Source organism: Lemur catta, chromosome 1 (assembly GCF_020740605.2).
Source record: "Lemur catta isolate mLemCat1 chromosome 1, mLemCat1.pri, whole genome shotgun sequence".
In the NCBI taxonomy this organism is placed as follows: Eukaryota; Metazoa; Chordata; class Mammalia; order Primates; family Lemuridae; genus Lemur; species Lemur catta.
The window spans coordinates 281231496-281243557 of record NC_059128.1 but is presented as its reverse complement, the minus strand read 5'-3'; the positions used below and the strand labels follow the sequence as shown (position 1 = coordinate 281243557).

The window sequence follows — 12062 nt, the reverse complement described above, 5'->3', positions numbered from 1 at the left end:
AGAAAAAAATTCTGATTTGTGAATGTGAGCCCAAAGAGAAGGTGTCCCTAGTAGAGGAGCCACCACCCTCAGCTCCTCTTCGGTGGCAGCACCGTGTGACCCTGGGGTCTCTGCAGCCAGTACACATCCACCTGGAAAGGAAGATGCCAGCTCACCTTTTGCAAGTGACCCAATAGCTACTGTTTGACTTCCCCCATCACATGGTTGAAGGGGAACATTTCTTGTTCCCTCAATACAAACTCTGAATCTTGACAAAGTTAAGATTCTCACTTAATTTCTCTCCTCCTCTCACGTCTTCTTCTCTCCTCAGTCTCTTATCTAGAGAATGAAAATGGTGCTGCCACTTGGTAAAAGTGTGGCAGTTTCTCAAGATGTTATACATAGAATTGCCATATGACTCAGTAGTCCCGCTTTTAGGAATCTACCCTGGAAAAATGAAAACATATGTCAACACGACAACTTATACACAAATGTTTTTCGCAGAATCATTCATAATAGCCCAAAAGTGAAAACACATCAAATGTGCATCAGTGGGTGAATGAATAAACAAAATGTTACATATCCATGCAATGGAATATTATTCAGCAATAAAAGGAACAAAATACTGATACACACTATGATATGGATGAACCTTGAAAACATCAGGCTTAGTGGAAAAAATACAGAAAGCTTGATGCAAAAGAATACATGCCATATGATGCCATTTATAGGGAATGTCCAGAAAAGGTGACATAGGTAAGGAAAATATATCAGCAATTGCCTAGAACTTGAGTTGGGAAAGGGAAGTGACTGTAAATGGGCAGGAGGAATCATTTGGGGTAATGTAAACGCTTTAAGATTTGATGTGGTGATTATATACCTCTGCATCTCGTATTCAGGTTATATTAGTATGTATGAATTCATATGTATTGGGTAATGTAACTATACTTATTTTGGGTTGAATAGTGTAACCCCTAAAACCTTGGAATACAGCTTTCTGTGGAAACAAATAGGGTCTTTGCAAATATGATTAGTTAAGATGGTGTCACACTGCGTTAGTGCAGGTTCTAAATCCAGTGACTGGTGTCCTTGTGAGAAGTCCACGTGCAGACAGAAAAGCCTCAAGAAAGAGCGCCAGATGCAGACAAAAGCAGAGGTTGAAGTTGTGCTGCCACAAGCCAAGGAGTGTCTGTAGCCACCAGAAGCTGGAAGAGACAATGACAGATCCTCCTTTAGCACCTGTGAAGGGAACGTGGCTCTGCCGACACCTGATGTTGGACTTCTGGTCTCCAAAACTATGAGAGAAGAAGCTTCTGTCTCATAAGCCACCCGGCTGCTGGTGATCGGTTACAGCCATCCTGGGAAGTTAATGCAGTTTTAAGCGTAGAGCTGAATCGTGCACTTACAACAGGTGGATTTTATCATATGTATATTATACCTCAATAAAGCTGTTAATAAAAATAAATGCTTTTCTTTATAGGCTGGGAGAAGGGAGGAATCAGAACCAAAGGCTGGGGCTAGCAGAGGCAGTTGTGACGTGTTAGTCCACTTGCCCTGCTGTAAAGGAACACCTGGGACTGGGTGATTTATAAAGAGAAGAGGTTTATTTGGCTCATGGTTCTGAAACTGTGTAAGACGTGTGGCATCAGCATGTGCTTCTGGTCAGGGCTTCAGGGAGCTCCACTCAAGGGGGAGTAGGCTCGTCACATGGCGGGAGCGCGAGCGAGAGGAAGGGGTGTCCACTCCCTTAAACAGCTCTCAAGTGAACCAACAGAGTGAGAACTCACTCATTACTGTGGGGAGTGTGTGCGGGGAGGGCACCAGGCCATTCATGAGGGATCTGCCTCCATGACTCAAACACCCCCCCAGACCCCACCTCCAGCATTGGGGATCCAATTTCAATGTGAGTTTGGAAGGGCCGAACATGCAAACCATACCAGCTGCTTCTCAGAAATCCTGGAAGAGGAATCTTGCAATGGTTGTGGGCAACTCTCTTTGAAATGCAAGACTCGTAGTACCTTTTTCCTTGGTCACCAATTCGCCTGCTCCACATCTTGTTTAGGAGGTCAGTGCTGTGAGGCACATCTCTGCCACATGGCTGCTGATTCTGCAGAAACCCCCAAGTGTAGGTTCTTTGGTGGGGGTCCAGGCTACAGAACTGGTAGATCTTTGACTTTTTGTGATAGTCTCAAACCTCCCTGGGAAGCCATGGGGGAAGGCGTGACATGGTATGTGCCAGTCCTGGAGGAACCCACAGTGTCTCTGTGGTCAAGAGCCCAGGGAGCCCTGGAGGGCCTCTGAGGCAGACAGCCCTGGGCTTGACCTCAGAAATGACGGTGGGTCTTTCTTCTTGTGATTGGGGAAATGAGGTAAAAAGCAGGTACAAATATGGATTTGTTTTGGTCATTTTTCAAATTTTCCTAGTGCTTTTTGATAACACTTTTTTCCTTTATCATGTTTTAAAAATATCTTTGAACATTGTATGGGTAGTTAGTTTGCAGTCTGTGTCTAACAATTTCATCACCCAAAGTCCTTGGGAGGCTGAATCTCAGTCGTGGTGGATTGCTTTCGCATGTGTTTTGTAGTTTTGGTTTGTGAGCTCATGCTCAGCAGTTCTATCTGGGTGAATGCCACTGGGCCTAGAGAGGGGACACAGTCTTCCAGAGTGTGTTTGCTTTTGCCAGGTTCCTCAGACCTATCGCTGAACTAGGACAACCCCCATGTGGGTTCTTTAGCATGAATTTGACTCCAAGCCTGGGTAGTCAGGCCAGTTACAGATGCTCAGGGGAGAGATTTTTTTCTACATTCATAACACAAGCCAAGGCAGTTTGCTTCTCCCTTGCTATCTGTGGATTTTTATTTTTATGTTTTAGTTATATACTTTCTCTCAAGAGAGAGCCCTTTGAGGAGCCTGGCTTTGGAGGTCTCACTTTTAACTCCCTGCCTCTCAGACTGTCAAAGCACCAGCATCATATTACCTCTGGCTTCTCAACATTCACTTTTGGTTTTGGCTCACGGTTTTTCTGTCAATTTCTTGTAAACGTGGTATGCATTTAAAAAGGTGTTTGTTATATGTTGTTGAGAATTTCTAGGTGGTTTGTGGAATTGTGGTGGGATCTTCTCCATCTCCAAAAACAGAAATATGTGTAATAATTTTGAGGTGGAGAAAGGGAACTTGAGAAGTTTCACAAATAAAGGTTTCCATTAAATGGGGGGTAAGATTCTTTGCTATGAGTTACAGAAGAAGGACAGGTTTCAGGTCCCCAAGTGACCGATAAAGGTTGGCAAGTTTTGTAACAACTGTGGGAGATGAGGACATTGAGAAATAATTGTAAGGATTGGTTAGCAACAATAAGGGATCCACCTACACTGACTAGTAGTGAATGTTTCATCACCAGTGTTGAAAATGATAGAAATATAGATGACTACAGAAGGAAGAACCTAATTCTTAATGTTAAGTCTCGTTTCTAGACTCATCAGCCAGTAAAATCACTTTCCTGTTCTAAGGGACGTAGGTTTGCCCTCAGCAGGACCGGAAGGGAGCAGCGTCCCTGTGAATGTGAAACCACACGGCAGTTTCTGCCGAGGGCTCCTTTAGTCAACTTTCATTTTGCTGCCACCTTCCCTTTATCTTGTTCATGATTCTTGCTCAGCAGTTTCTCGAATAAATTTTATTTAAAAGAAACACCCCTGAGTGTTATGCCGGGGAGGATCAAGAACCCCGCTTTGCTGAACAAGCTGGGCCCTTTTGGTTTTTCAGTCCCCGCGATGATAACGTCCTACCCAAATACCACCCTGGCCACTCAGGGCCAAAAGAAGGAGATGAGCTGCACAGCCCACGGCGAGAAGCCCATCATCGTGCGCTGGGAGAAGGAGGACCGCATCATCAACCCCGAAATGGCCCGGTACCTTGTGTCCACCAAGGAGGTGGGAGAGGAGGTGATTTCTACTCTGCAGGTAAGAGCACGACAGAGCCACACAGTGGACTCTAGCGACGTTATGGGAAGAATACGTCTGTCCTTTCACACAAGTGGATGCATGCGGGTGATAAGTAGCAAAGAATCTTTTGGAATTTATTCATGAAGCAGCATTTCTCTCCGCTTTCATACAGCGAGATTACTGAGTAGCCTTCAAAAATAGTGCTTCATCGTAAGTGTTATTAAGAGTAGAATTATTATGAACACAGCAGGAAACCCAACCATAATATAAAAAAAGTGAAAAATAGGGCTTCTTAATGGCAGTTAATCCTGGAGGAATGACAGCCTGTGCTGTGCACATGTTTTAACTCCCTATAAAAAGAAAAATGGCATGGGCTTTGGGACAAACAACATTATAATAAAAATAATTTGCTTCTTTCAAAAAAGTCAACAGAAAAAAAACTTTCATTAATCCAGGATCACAAAAGCTAGGAAAAAATATTGTGTTCTCTTATATTTTTTAACACTATTGGCAGTTAACTGAGCAATGCTTCTATTACAGGGATGGGAGATGATGCTGTAGGATACACATGGGAGAGAAAAGGATCTGATTTGAAACATTTATATTGGTTCTCTCCCGAGGGTCTAATCCTGGAATCCTTTGGGCAGAGCTCTGTTGAGGGTGGTGCTGGCCCCAGGCCCTGACTGCAGTGTTTACAGAGCTGTTTCTGCAGGCATGGCTGCTTTAGATGCTCTAAGAGCATACCATGAAAAAGGCGTATATGTGGAATATATGTTAACCTGACCATGATGTCCCAACATAAATTACACACCCAGTCTAAGGAGCTGCAACTGATGTGGAAAACATACATGGGCCTATCCATCTGCACACTTACCATTGTGCTGAAATAATTCGCCCTCAGAGGGATACATGTGTGCACGTGTGTGTGAATGAGTGAGTGTGGGTGTGGGTAATGGTGTGTGGGTGTGTTGTCTGTTTGTGAGTTTATATGTGTGTGTGCATGCTGGGCATGGCAGAAGGGAAGAAAGAGTGGGGAGAGAGTATTATAGCCAAAAGCCATTCTGGCTACTGAATAAGATGAATTTCTTTCTGCTTTACACATAGATTTTGCCAACTGTGAGAGAAGATTCCGGTTTCTTCTCCTGCCATGCTATCAATTCTTACGGGGAGGACCGTGGAATAATTCAGCTCACCGTGCAAGGTAGGAAGAAGATAGCACAAGGGAAATGCACAGGTGTTCTGGGACGGAAGTGTAGCCCAGCCCCAGGCACCTGTGTGGACTCAGCTCGCCACTCAGCACTTCCTAATTCTCAGAAAAATTTGAAGTGAATGAAGCCAGTACTAAAGCAGTATCATGCAGTGCCTGTGATTATGTCAAAGTGCAGCCCCAAAACAGGGAACAAAGCCCTTAAAGAATGAAGTCAGATGACGAGCCCCTGGCAGTCACTCTGGGTGCACAGAAGTACAGTGGTGGACTTTCTTGTTCAATTTTAAAACATTTGGGACCAAAATGTGTTATCAATTAGAGATCCAAAGTAGAATAGTGGCATTTGTATCACCCAGATTTGGCCCAGTTCTGTGAGTGCTATGAAATTGCACATCCCAGGAAAGTGGAAATTCTCCTCCCTAAAATGGGATTAGAAAACATATCTTCCCAGATAAAAAGCATCTGTCCTTGTCTAATGATGAAAAATTGTGTCTGAGTCATGCTCTGCATTTCCACCAGCGCCGTCTCTTCTGAACTCGGTTTGAACTAACCCTGGGTCTTTCTGTTGCTGGCACAGAGCCCCCCGACCCTCCCGAAATTGAGATCAAAGATGTCAAAGCACGCACAATCACGCTCAGGTGGACCATGGGGTTTGATGGAAACAGCCCCATCACCGGCTACGACATTGAATGCAAAAATAAATCAGGTAAGTTCTTTATGTTCTCCAGCTTTACTTTCACTTCAAAAAGCCCTTTTTTTCCTTTTTAATTTATTTAAACCCTAAGAACACAGTTCACCTCAGGGAAGCTCGGAGGGTGCTGTTTGAACAAGCTAGTCTCCCCCTGCATGAAGTGTTTCCAGCTTCCTTCTGAGGGAGCCCAGCTCCGCCCCTTGCTTCTGAAGCCAGCCCAGATCTCACTGGTGCTTCCTGCCGGCCTCTGTGGCTTTGCTGCCACCCATGGGCACATGGGCAGCTGCTGACAGAGCCAGGCCCCGGCTGGGACCTTTTCTCACCTGTTTCTTCACTTCCCATTTTCCCTGCTGGGCAACTGCTCTAGGGCATGGGCCCCTGTCCTGTGCCCAGAGTGCTGAGCCCTGGCTGCACTTGGGCTCTGGGGGGTGAGCTATTCAGTGGTGGTTTGTGCAGAAAAAGGAGAACTCACTCTGCAGACACCTCCTGGAAATGCCCAGGGACCGCCAGCAACATTGACTGCTGCACAGGGATCACTTGGCCGAGAGCCCATAAATAAAACTACGCCACTGCCAGGGCCACTGCAGGAGTGCCCTTTGATGACCTTCCAAGGACAATGGCAAGGCCATTTTGAACAGTGTGAACCATCAGCCAGTGGAATACCACCGCTGTGGCCTCTAGTCAGAGTTTTTACCGTGTCTCATAAAAGATACAAGGAATTTGAGCACTGGCAGCATGGGAAGGGTTAATAAAAATTCTTAGAGGCCACAAAAGTGGCCTTATTTTCCACTTTCTGGGCACTTTGTGTTATTTCAGATTGCACACTGTGACTCATTCAATATCCTTTAGCTGAAGCTGCAGTGAAAAGTCAGCTCCAGGAAGCAGGAAAAGCGGGTGAAGAGTGAGGGAACGTTTCAGCAGGAACGTGCCGAGGGCTGTGCCGGTGGGATTGCAAAGAAACCCGGGGGTGGCTCTTAAGGAATTCTGGAAAGCAGAATTTGGAGACTAAAAAGAAGATGGATCAAATTGAGAACAGTGTTTTGAGAAATGGTGTCTGAGACTTGCTGGGTTAAAAATGCGTGTAAGAAAAGACGGAACATCTCAGGTCATTCATTCATCTCAGAGTGGCACCTAGAGATCCCAAATGAGCTGGTGCATACACGAGGCCCAAGGAAAGACTCTCAGGGGGCGATGGGGCCCTGAGTGGCACTGTTGCAGGGAAATGCAGCAGGGCCAGTGTCTGGGGCTCAGGGGCGTGGCTCAGTGACCCTGGTGGGCATGGCCAAGATAGTGCCGAACAAAACAGGGACCAGAACAAACCACTTCCCAAAGGCCAGGGGAGAAGAGGGTGACCTTGCATTTGTTTTAAATAAACAGAATTGCAAATTCTGAGATACTGGTCTTGAAGAGTAGAAAATTGTAACTAATTGATCAACAGCTATGTGCACATATGGAAATAACATTCATTGGAAATCAAGCAGGTGGGGGAAGGAGGGCATGGGTAAAATCACACCTAATGGATACGGTGCACACTATCTGAGGGATGGGCATGGTACAAAGGCAATTTATGTAACCAACTCATTTGTACCTCTGTAATATTCTGAAATAAATTTAAAAAATAAAAGGCATAAATCTTTGGGCTAAAAAAAAATTTTAAAAAGACTTTTAAATGCCTGCTATTAAAAAAAAAAGGGGGGGGGGCTTCTTAGGTGAGTCAGGCACAATTCAAGCAGAAATTGGTCTGGAAGCGGCTAGTGGCAAAGAGAGCTCAGGCAGCCCCTGGCCTTGGTGCTGGAGTTCTCTGGGGGTCGGAGTGCTCTGGTGGCCTCCCAGAGCGGAGCAGCTCAGGGCCCCCACTGTCTTGCAGGAGGGTCAGTCCCAGCCAGATGCTGGTGACCGTCCCAGGCTCAGCAGGGTTGGGATCCAGCCTGTGTGTGTCAGCGGCAGGCTGTGTCTCACCAGCCCTGTGCCTTGGCCTGGTTGCCTCCCACCTGCTGGTCTCATCTGTGAAGTGGGTGCCGCTGCACCTACCCCAGAGGACTGTGGCTGGTGAGGACACCTTAAAGGCCACTTGCTGCCTCTGGCTGGAAGGTGTCCCCTTCCCAGGGCCACGCAGTTGTGCCCTCCTTCAGTCCCACCACTCATGTGCTCACATGACTTCATCTCCCTTTTGCTCCTGGCAGGTTTTTGTATGTCATCATATATGTGTCACATGATTATTGATGAATATATTGATTAATGCATTTCACCTCCACTGGACTGGAAGCTCCTTGGGGTTCTCTGTGCTTAGTAGGTCTACTTTGTCCCAGTCCATTTCTCCATCACCTGGCACGGTAACATGTAGCAGGCACTCCATGGATATTGATGAATACTCTGTAAGAAGGGAATACATTTAAAACACTTCACTCATTGTCTGGTACATAAACAGTGTCTAACAAGTGGTGGCTTGCAGTATTGCTCAAACATGCATGAAAAATAAAATGCCTAAAACCATCTATGTTAGTTGAACTGCTTGTGCACCATGTAAGAGCCCTTGGTTTTCCCTGCCTTCCACAAGCTCCCCAAGGCAGGGACTCTGATTTGGGTGCCCCTGGATGTCCAGCGCCCAGCGCATTGCCTTGCATGTGAAGAGCATGCTATAAATATTGGTTGCATTTAGTTTACATGCAATTGAAATCTAAGAATCATCTTTATCATCAACAGCATCTTTAAATGTGCAAATTAATCAGACTACATAACCAAAGCAGGAAAACTCCTTATCTATAAATCTGGGTACAGTCAGGATTAAGGGATGCCTTTCCCATACTGTATGCTCTACTTCGATCAGAGACAGGTCTAATGCTGTGCCTTTTCTAACGTCTGCCCCCCCCATTGGAAAGTTGTCCCCCTGCAGGCCCTAGTGACCCCTGAGAGCAGAGACTGTGTCTGACAAGCCCTGCACTATGTCCCTGCACCCCGCATAGTGCCTGGCACATACACTATACCCTCAACCCTTGTTTTAGGCAATGGTGAAATCATCCCCAAAAGATGCTTTCCTCTACTTTTTGTTAGTTTCCTAAGAAAGCAATATATTACCAACATATTAAAGTACTTGACATTCTTAACAGAGAATACTTCTGCAAGTGGTCATTAAGTCTATGCTTGAACAATCCCAGAAATGGAGACTCACTAACCCTGAGGAAGCACACCTCTGCCTTTGGCCAGCTGTGACTCTTACAAGTTCTTACATTTATTGTACCAAAATAGACCTTCCTGAATTCAGTGGCCCTCTTCCCACACCTAAACTCTTTGGCTGATGATACCTCGTCCAGGATTTGAAGACAGATGACTCTCCTGGGCTTACTGTTTGCAGGAAACATGAAACATTCCAAGTCCCTTTACTTGTCCCCTGGCCCTCCCACTCTGGTAGTGCCCAGTGGCAATCCCCAGGTACCACCAGACCAGGTGCAGGCACCATGGAGCTGTTTCCTACCTCATACAGAATGTTCTTCTCTTCCTGTCACCCACAATTCCTTGGGGTGCTTTGGTTGTCATGTTGCTTGGCTGCTAGTGACTACTGCTTGTCCTCCACATGGGCCTATGAGCCCCTTTAAAGAACCCCTTTCAGCATCTTGTCCTGGGGACCCCAGATAACCAGTCTGCAGTTTGCTGCATCCGCTTCCTTCCCTTCTCTGGAACAGCCTGCCTGTCCCACGGCTGGTCTTCCCGGGTCTCCCCCTCTCCATAGCGCCTCATGGGTGGCTGAATGGGCTTTAGCACCTTGGCTAGCTCCCCTGCATCTTGGAATGTGACCATCCAGGCCAGGAAGCACAAAGGCTCCTCCACAGCGGGGTGCCCTCTTCCAGCCCTTCTCTCCCTGAGGCTTATTCTCCTCCATGAAGAAGAAGACAGAGCTTTCCCTGGGTCCCTGTGCCTCCCTTCTATTACCCAACACAGTAAGCCTGGTCCTTCAAGAGATCTCTTAGTTTGTAAACCTTTTGTGTAATTCTGTCTCCAGAACTTTCAGTGACACTCACTCATTCTGGCCTTCGGCCTCTGACAGCATTTCTTCATATTGAGACCACCCTCTTACAGTTGTCCTCAGTGACCTGCCATCCTCCAGATTTGGGGTGTCTGGCCCCCAAGATGTCCTCCCTGGCGAGCACCCCATATAACCACATTGGCTCCTGTGAGCTCCCAAGTCCTTCTTCATGGGGGTTATCTGGAACTGCAGAGGCAGGGTGGGACTCTAAGCTTCCCACCCCGGTCTTATGCCACTGGTCCCCCTGGGGCATAGTGTGGAATCCTGCCCACATTTCCAGTAAATGCTCCTGGTAACTCTTTTCTAAACCAGGCTGCAAGTCTGACCTACACAGCCCTGTTAGTCTTACTTCCTACAAACTACAATACTTCTTGGCCAAAGCTCCCTTCTCCTGCATTGCATCAAACTCTTCCTCTGCATTGCTCCTCCTCATCTGTAACCAAGTCAAGAACTTGTCAGAAGGTCTTCTAAGCACAGGAGACTCAGCAGGTGTCTGGAAATGTTGAAATCCAGTGTCATTAGGTGTCTGCAGAGAACATGTGCAGGTCATTCCCCACAGGAAAGTGATCTTGAGCTTGGGGATAACTCAAGTCAGGTCAAATCCCAGCCCTACTTCTTACCAGCTATGCAACAGGGCCTGAGTTTCTTGACCTTCACAAAGAAAATAAAAATCCTTTCCTCAGCAAGATGTTATAAACATTTAATCAAATAAAACAGTCTCTCCAAACTGTACATCAGAATGACCCAGACAGAGAGTTTTTTTTTTTTAAAGCACAGGTTTCTGGGCACCCTCCCCCAGAGTCTGATTCTGTAGGTCTAAAACACAGTTGTCAAAAAGCCCCAAGGTGCTTCCAATGTGCCCACAGATTTGGGAGCCATAGAAGTCACGTTTTAAAATGCCTAGCACAACTCCTTGATGGGAAGATGGAATTGAAAATTAAACTATGAATATAACCAGGAAGAATGTACCATAGACAAAATAAAGAAACTTCTTAGGAGCAAGTCACAAACAGAAATGTATGCACAGAAGTCCAAGAGCCTGAGGATACAAGCGTGAACCGGGGGTGTTTGGTAAGGACACAGGCAGGAAGGACAAGGAATGGAATTCAGGCATTTGCAACAGGTCTCCTGGCCCAGTGGTGGGCATGGGTGGTGGTCTCTAGAGGCAGAGAGCAAAGGTAGCGTCAAGGATGGTTCATGAGTCACACTGGAAGGCTGTTTAACAAGAGGACTAGTTACCAAGGTGTGGGCTGGGCTAAAGCAGCCTCCGAGGGATGGATGCTGAAGCCCAGGGACTGCAAGGTGTGCCCTCCCTGCCTTGATCCCTCATACGGCTGGGGTTGGTGCCAGGAGGAGGTGGTCAGCAGACGTCCACATGCCTCTTCAGGCTGTCGGCCACTCCCAGACACAACTCCAGTGAAGACTGCTGTGCCTTCTTTGGCCCGGTCAGTTCCAGAAACTTCCATGTTGCCTGAGCAGAGCCATCAACCACCACAAGTGTCCACTTCCTCCTTGGGGTAGTTAGTCAGCAAGTGTCTCTGCACCTGGCAGTGCCAGGGGTTCCTCCCTGTCATCCTAAGCGTCTTTTCCAGGAGGCTGGCTTTCTCTTTGTGGACAAGGCTCCTGTGTACCTGCCACTGCATTGGCATAAAACCTCCTCCCTCATTTGTCCTCTATCAAATAGCATTCTTCTCATCCTTCCTTATTTGAATTTTTGCTGAATCTTCTCTTGCTGTGTCATGTTCTTCTACCTCCAATCTCCCTGGCTCAAAGGATGCTTTTCCTCCTAACTACAAGACTCATCATCAGTTTCTATTAGGCCCCTTTGCTTGGGAAGAAGTTAGAGCATTCAAAAGCAGCCTTTGAGCCACATCCTTTTGTCTTCAAGTCCAGAGACAGAGAATCACTTGCATTTGTGTTAGCCCCTGGACAGAGCAGCCTCCGCACGGCCACACTCATCATTAGTGTGACAAGGTGAGTGGCCCGCTCCCAAGACTCAGAGGTCCTTGTATTTGCTGTTTATTTATTCATCTGTTAAACATACATTTATTATTTGTCTACTCTGAGCCAGGCACTGTGCTAGCAAAAGGACATAAAATTTAATACGGGGAGTGTGGCCTCTGCCCTCCTGGAGCTTAGACTCCAGCAGGAAACACAGATTATCCGTGAAAGACTTACAAGTATGATGAGCTCCACCAAAGAGGACCTTGGGGTGGTGGGAACAC

At 46.7% G+C, this 12062-nt stretch overlaps 1 protein-coding gene across 1 annotated transcript in view; it reads left to right on the top strand.

Moving 5' to 3' along the window:
* DSCAM (DS cell adhesion molecule) overlaps positions 1–12062 on the top strand; it is a 718109-nt gene that overhangs the window by 582845 nt on the left and 123202 nt on the right. The window contains exons 12-14 of the mRNA XM_045558333.1: positions 3740–3936; positions 5023–5119; positions 5703–5831. Coding sequence (XP_045414289.1) covers positions 3740–3936; positions 5023–5119; positions 5703–5831 — 423 coding nt within the window. The remainder of the gene's footprint in view (positions 1–3739; positions 3937–5022; positions 5120–5702; positions 5832–12062) is intronic.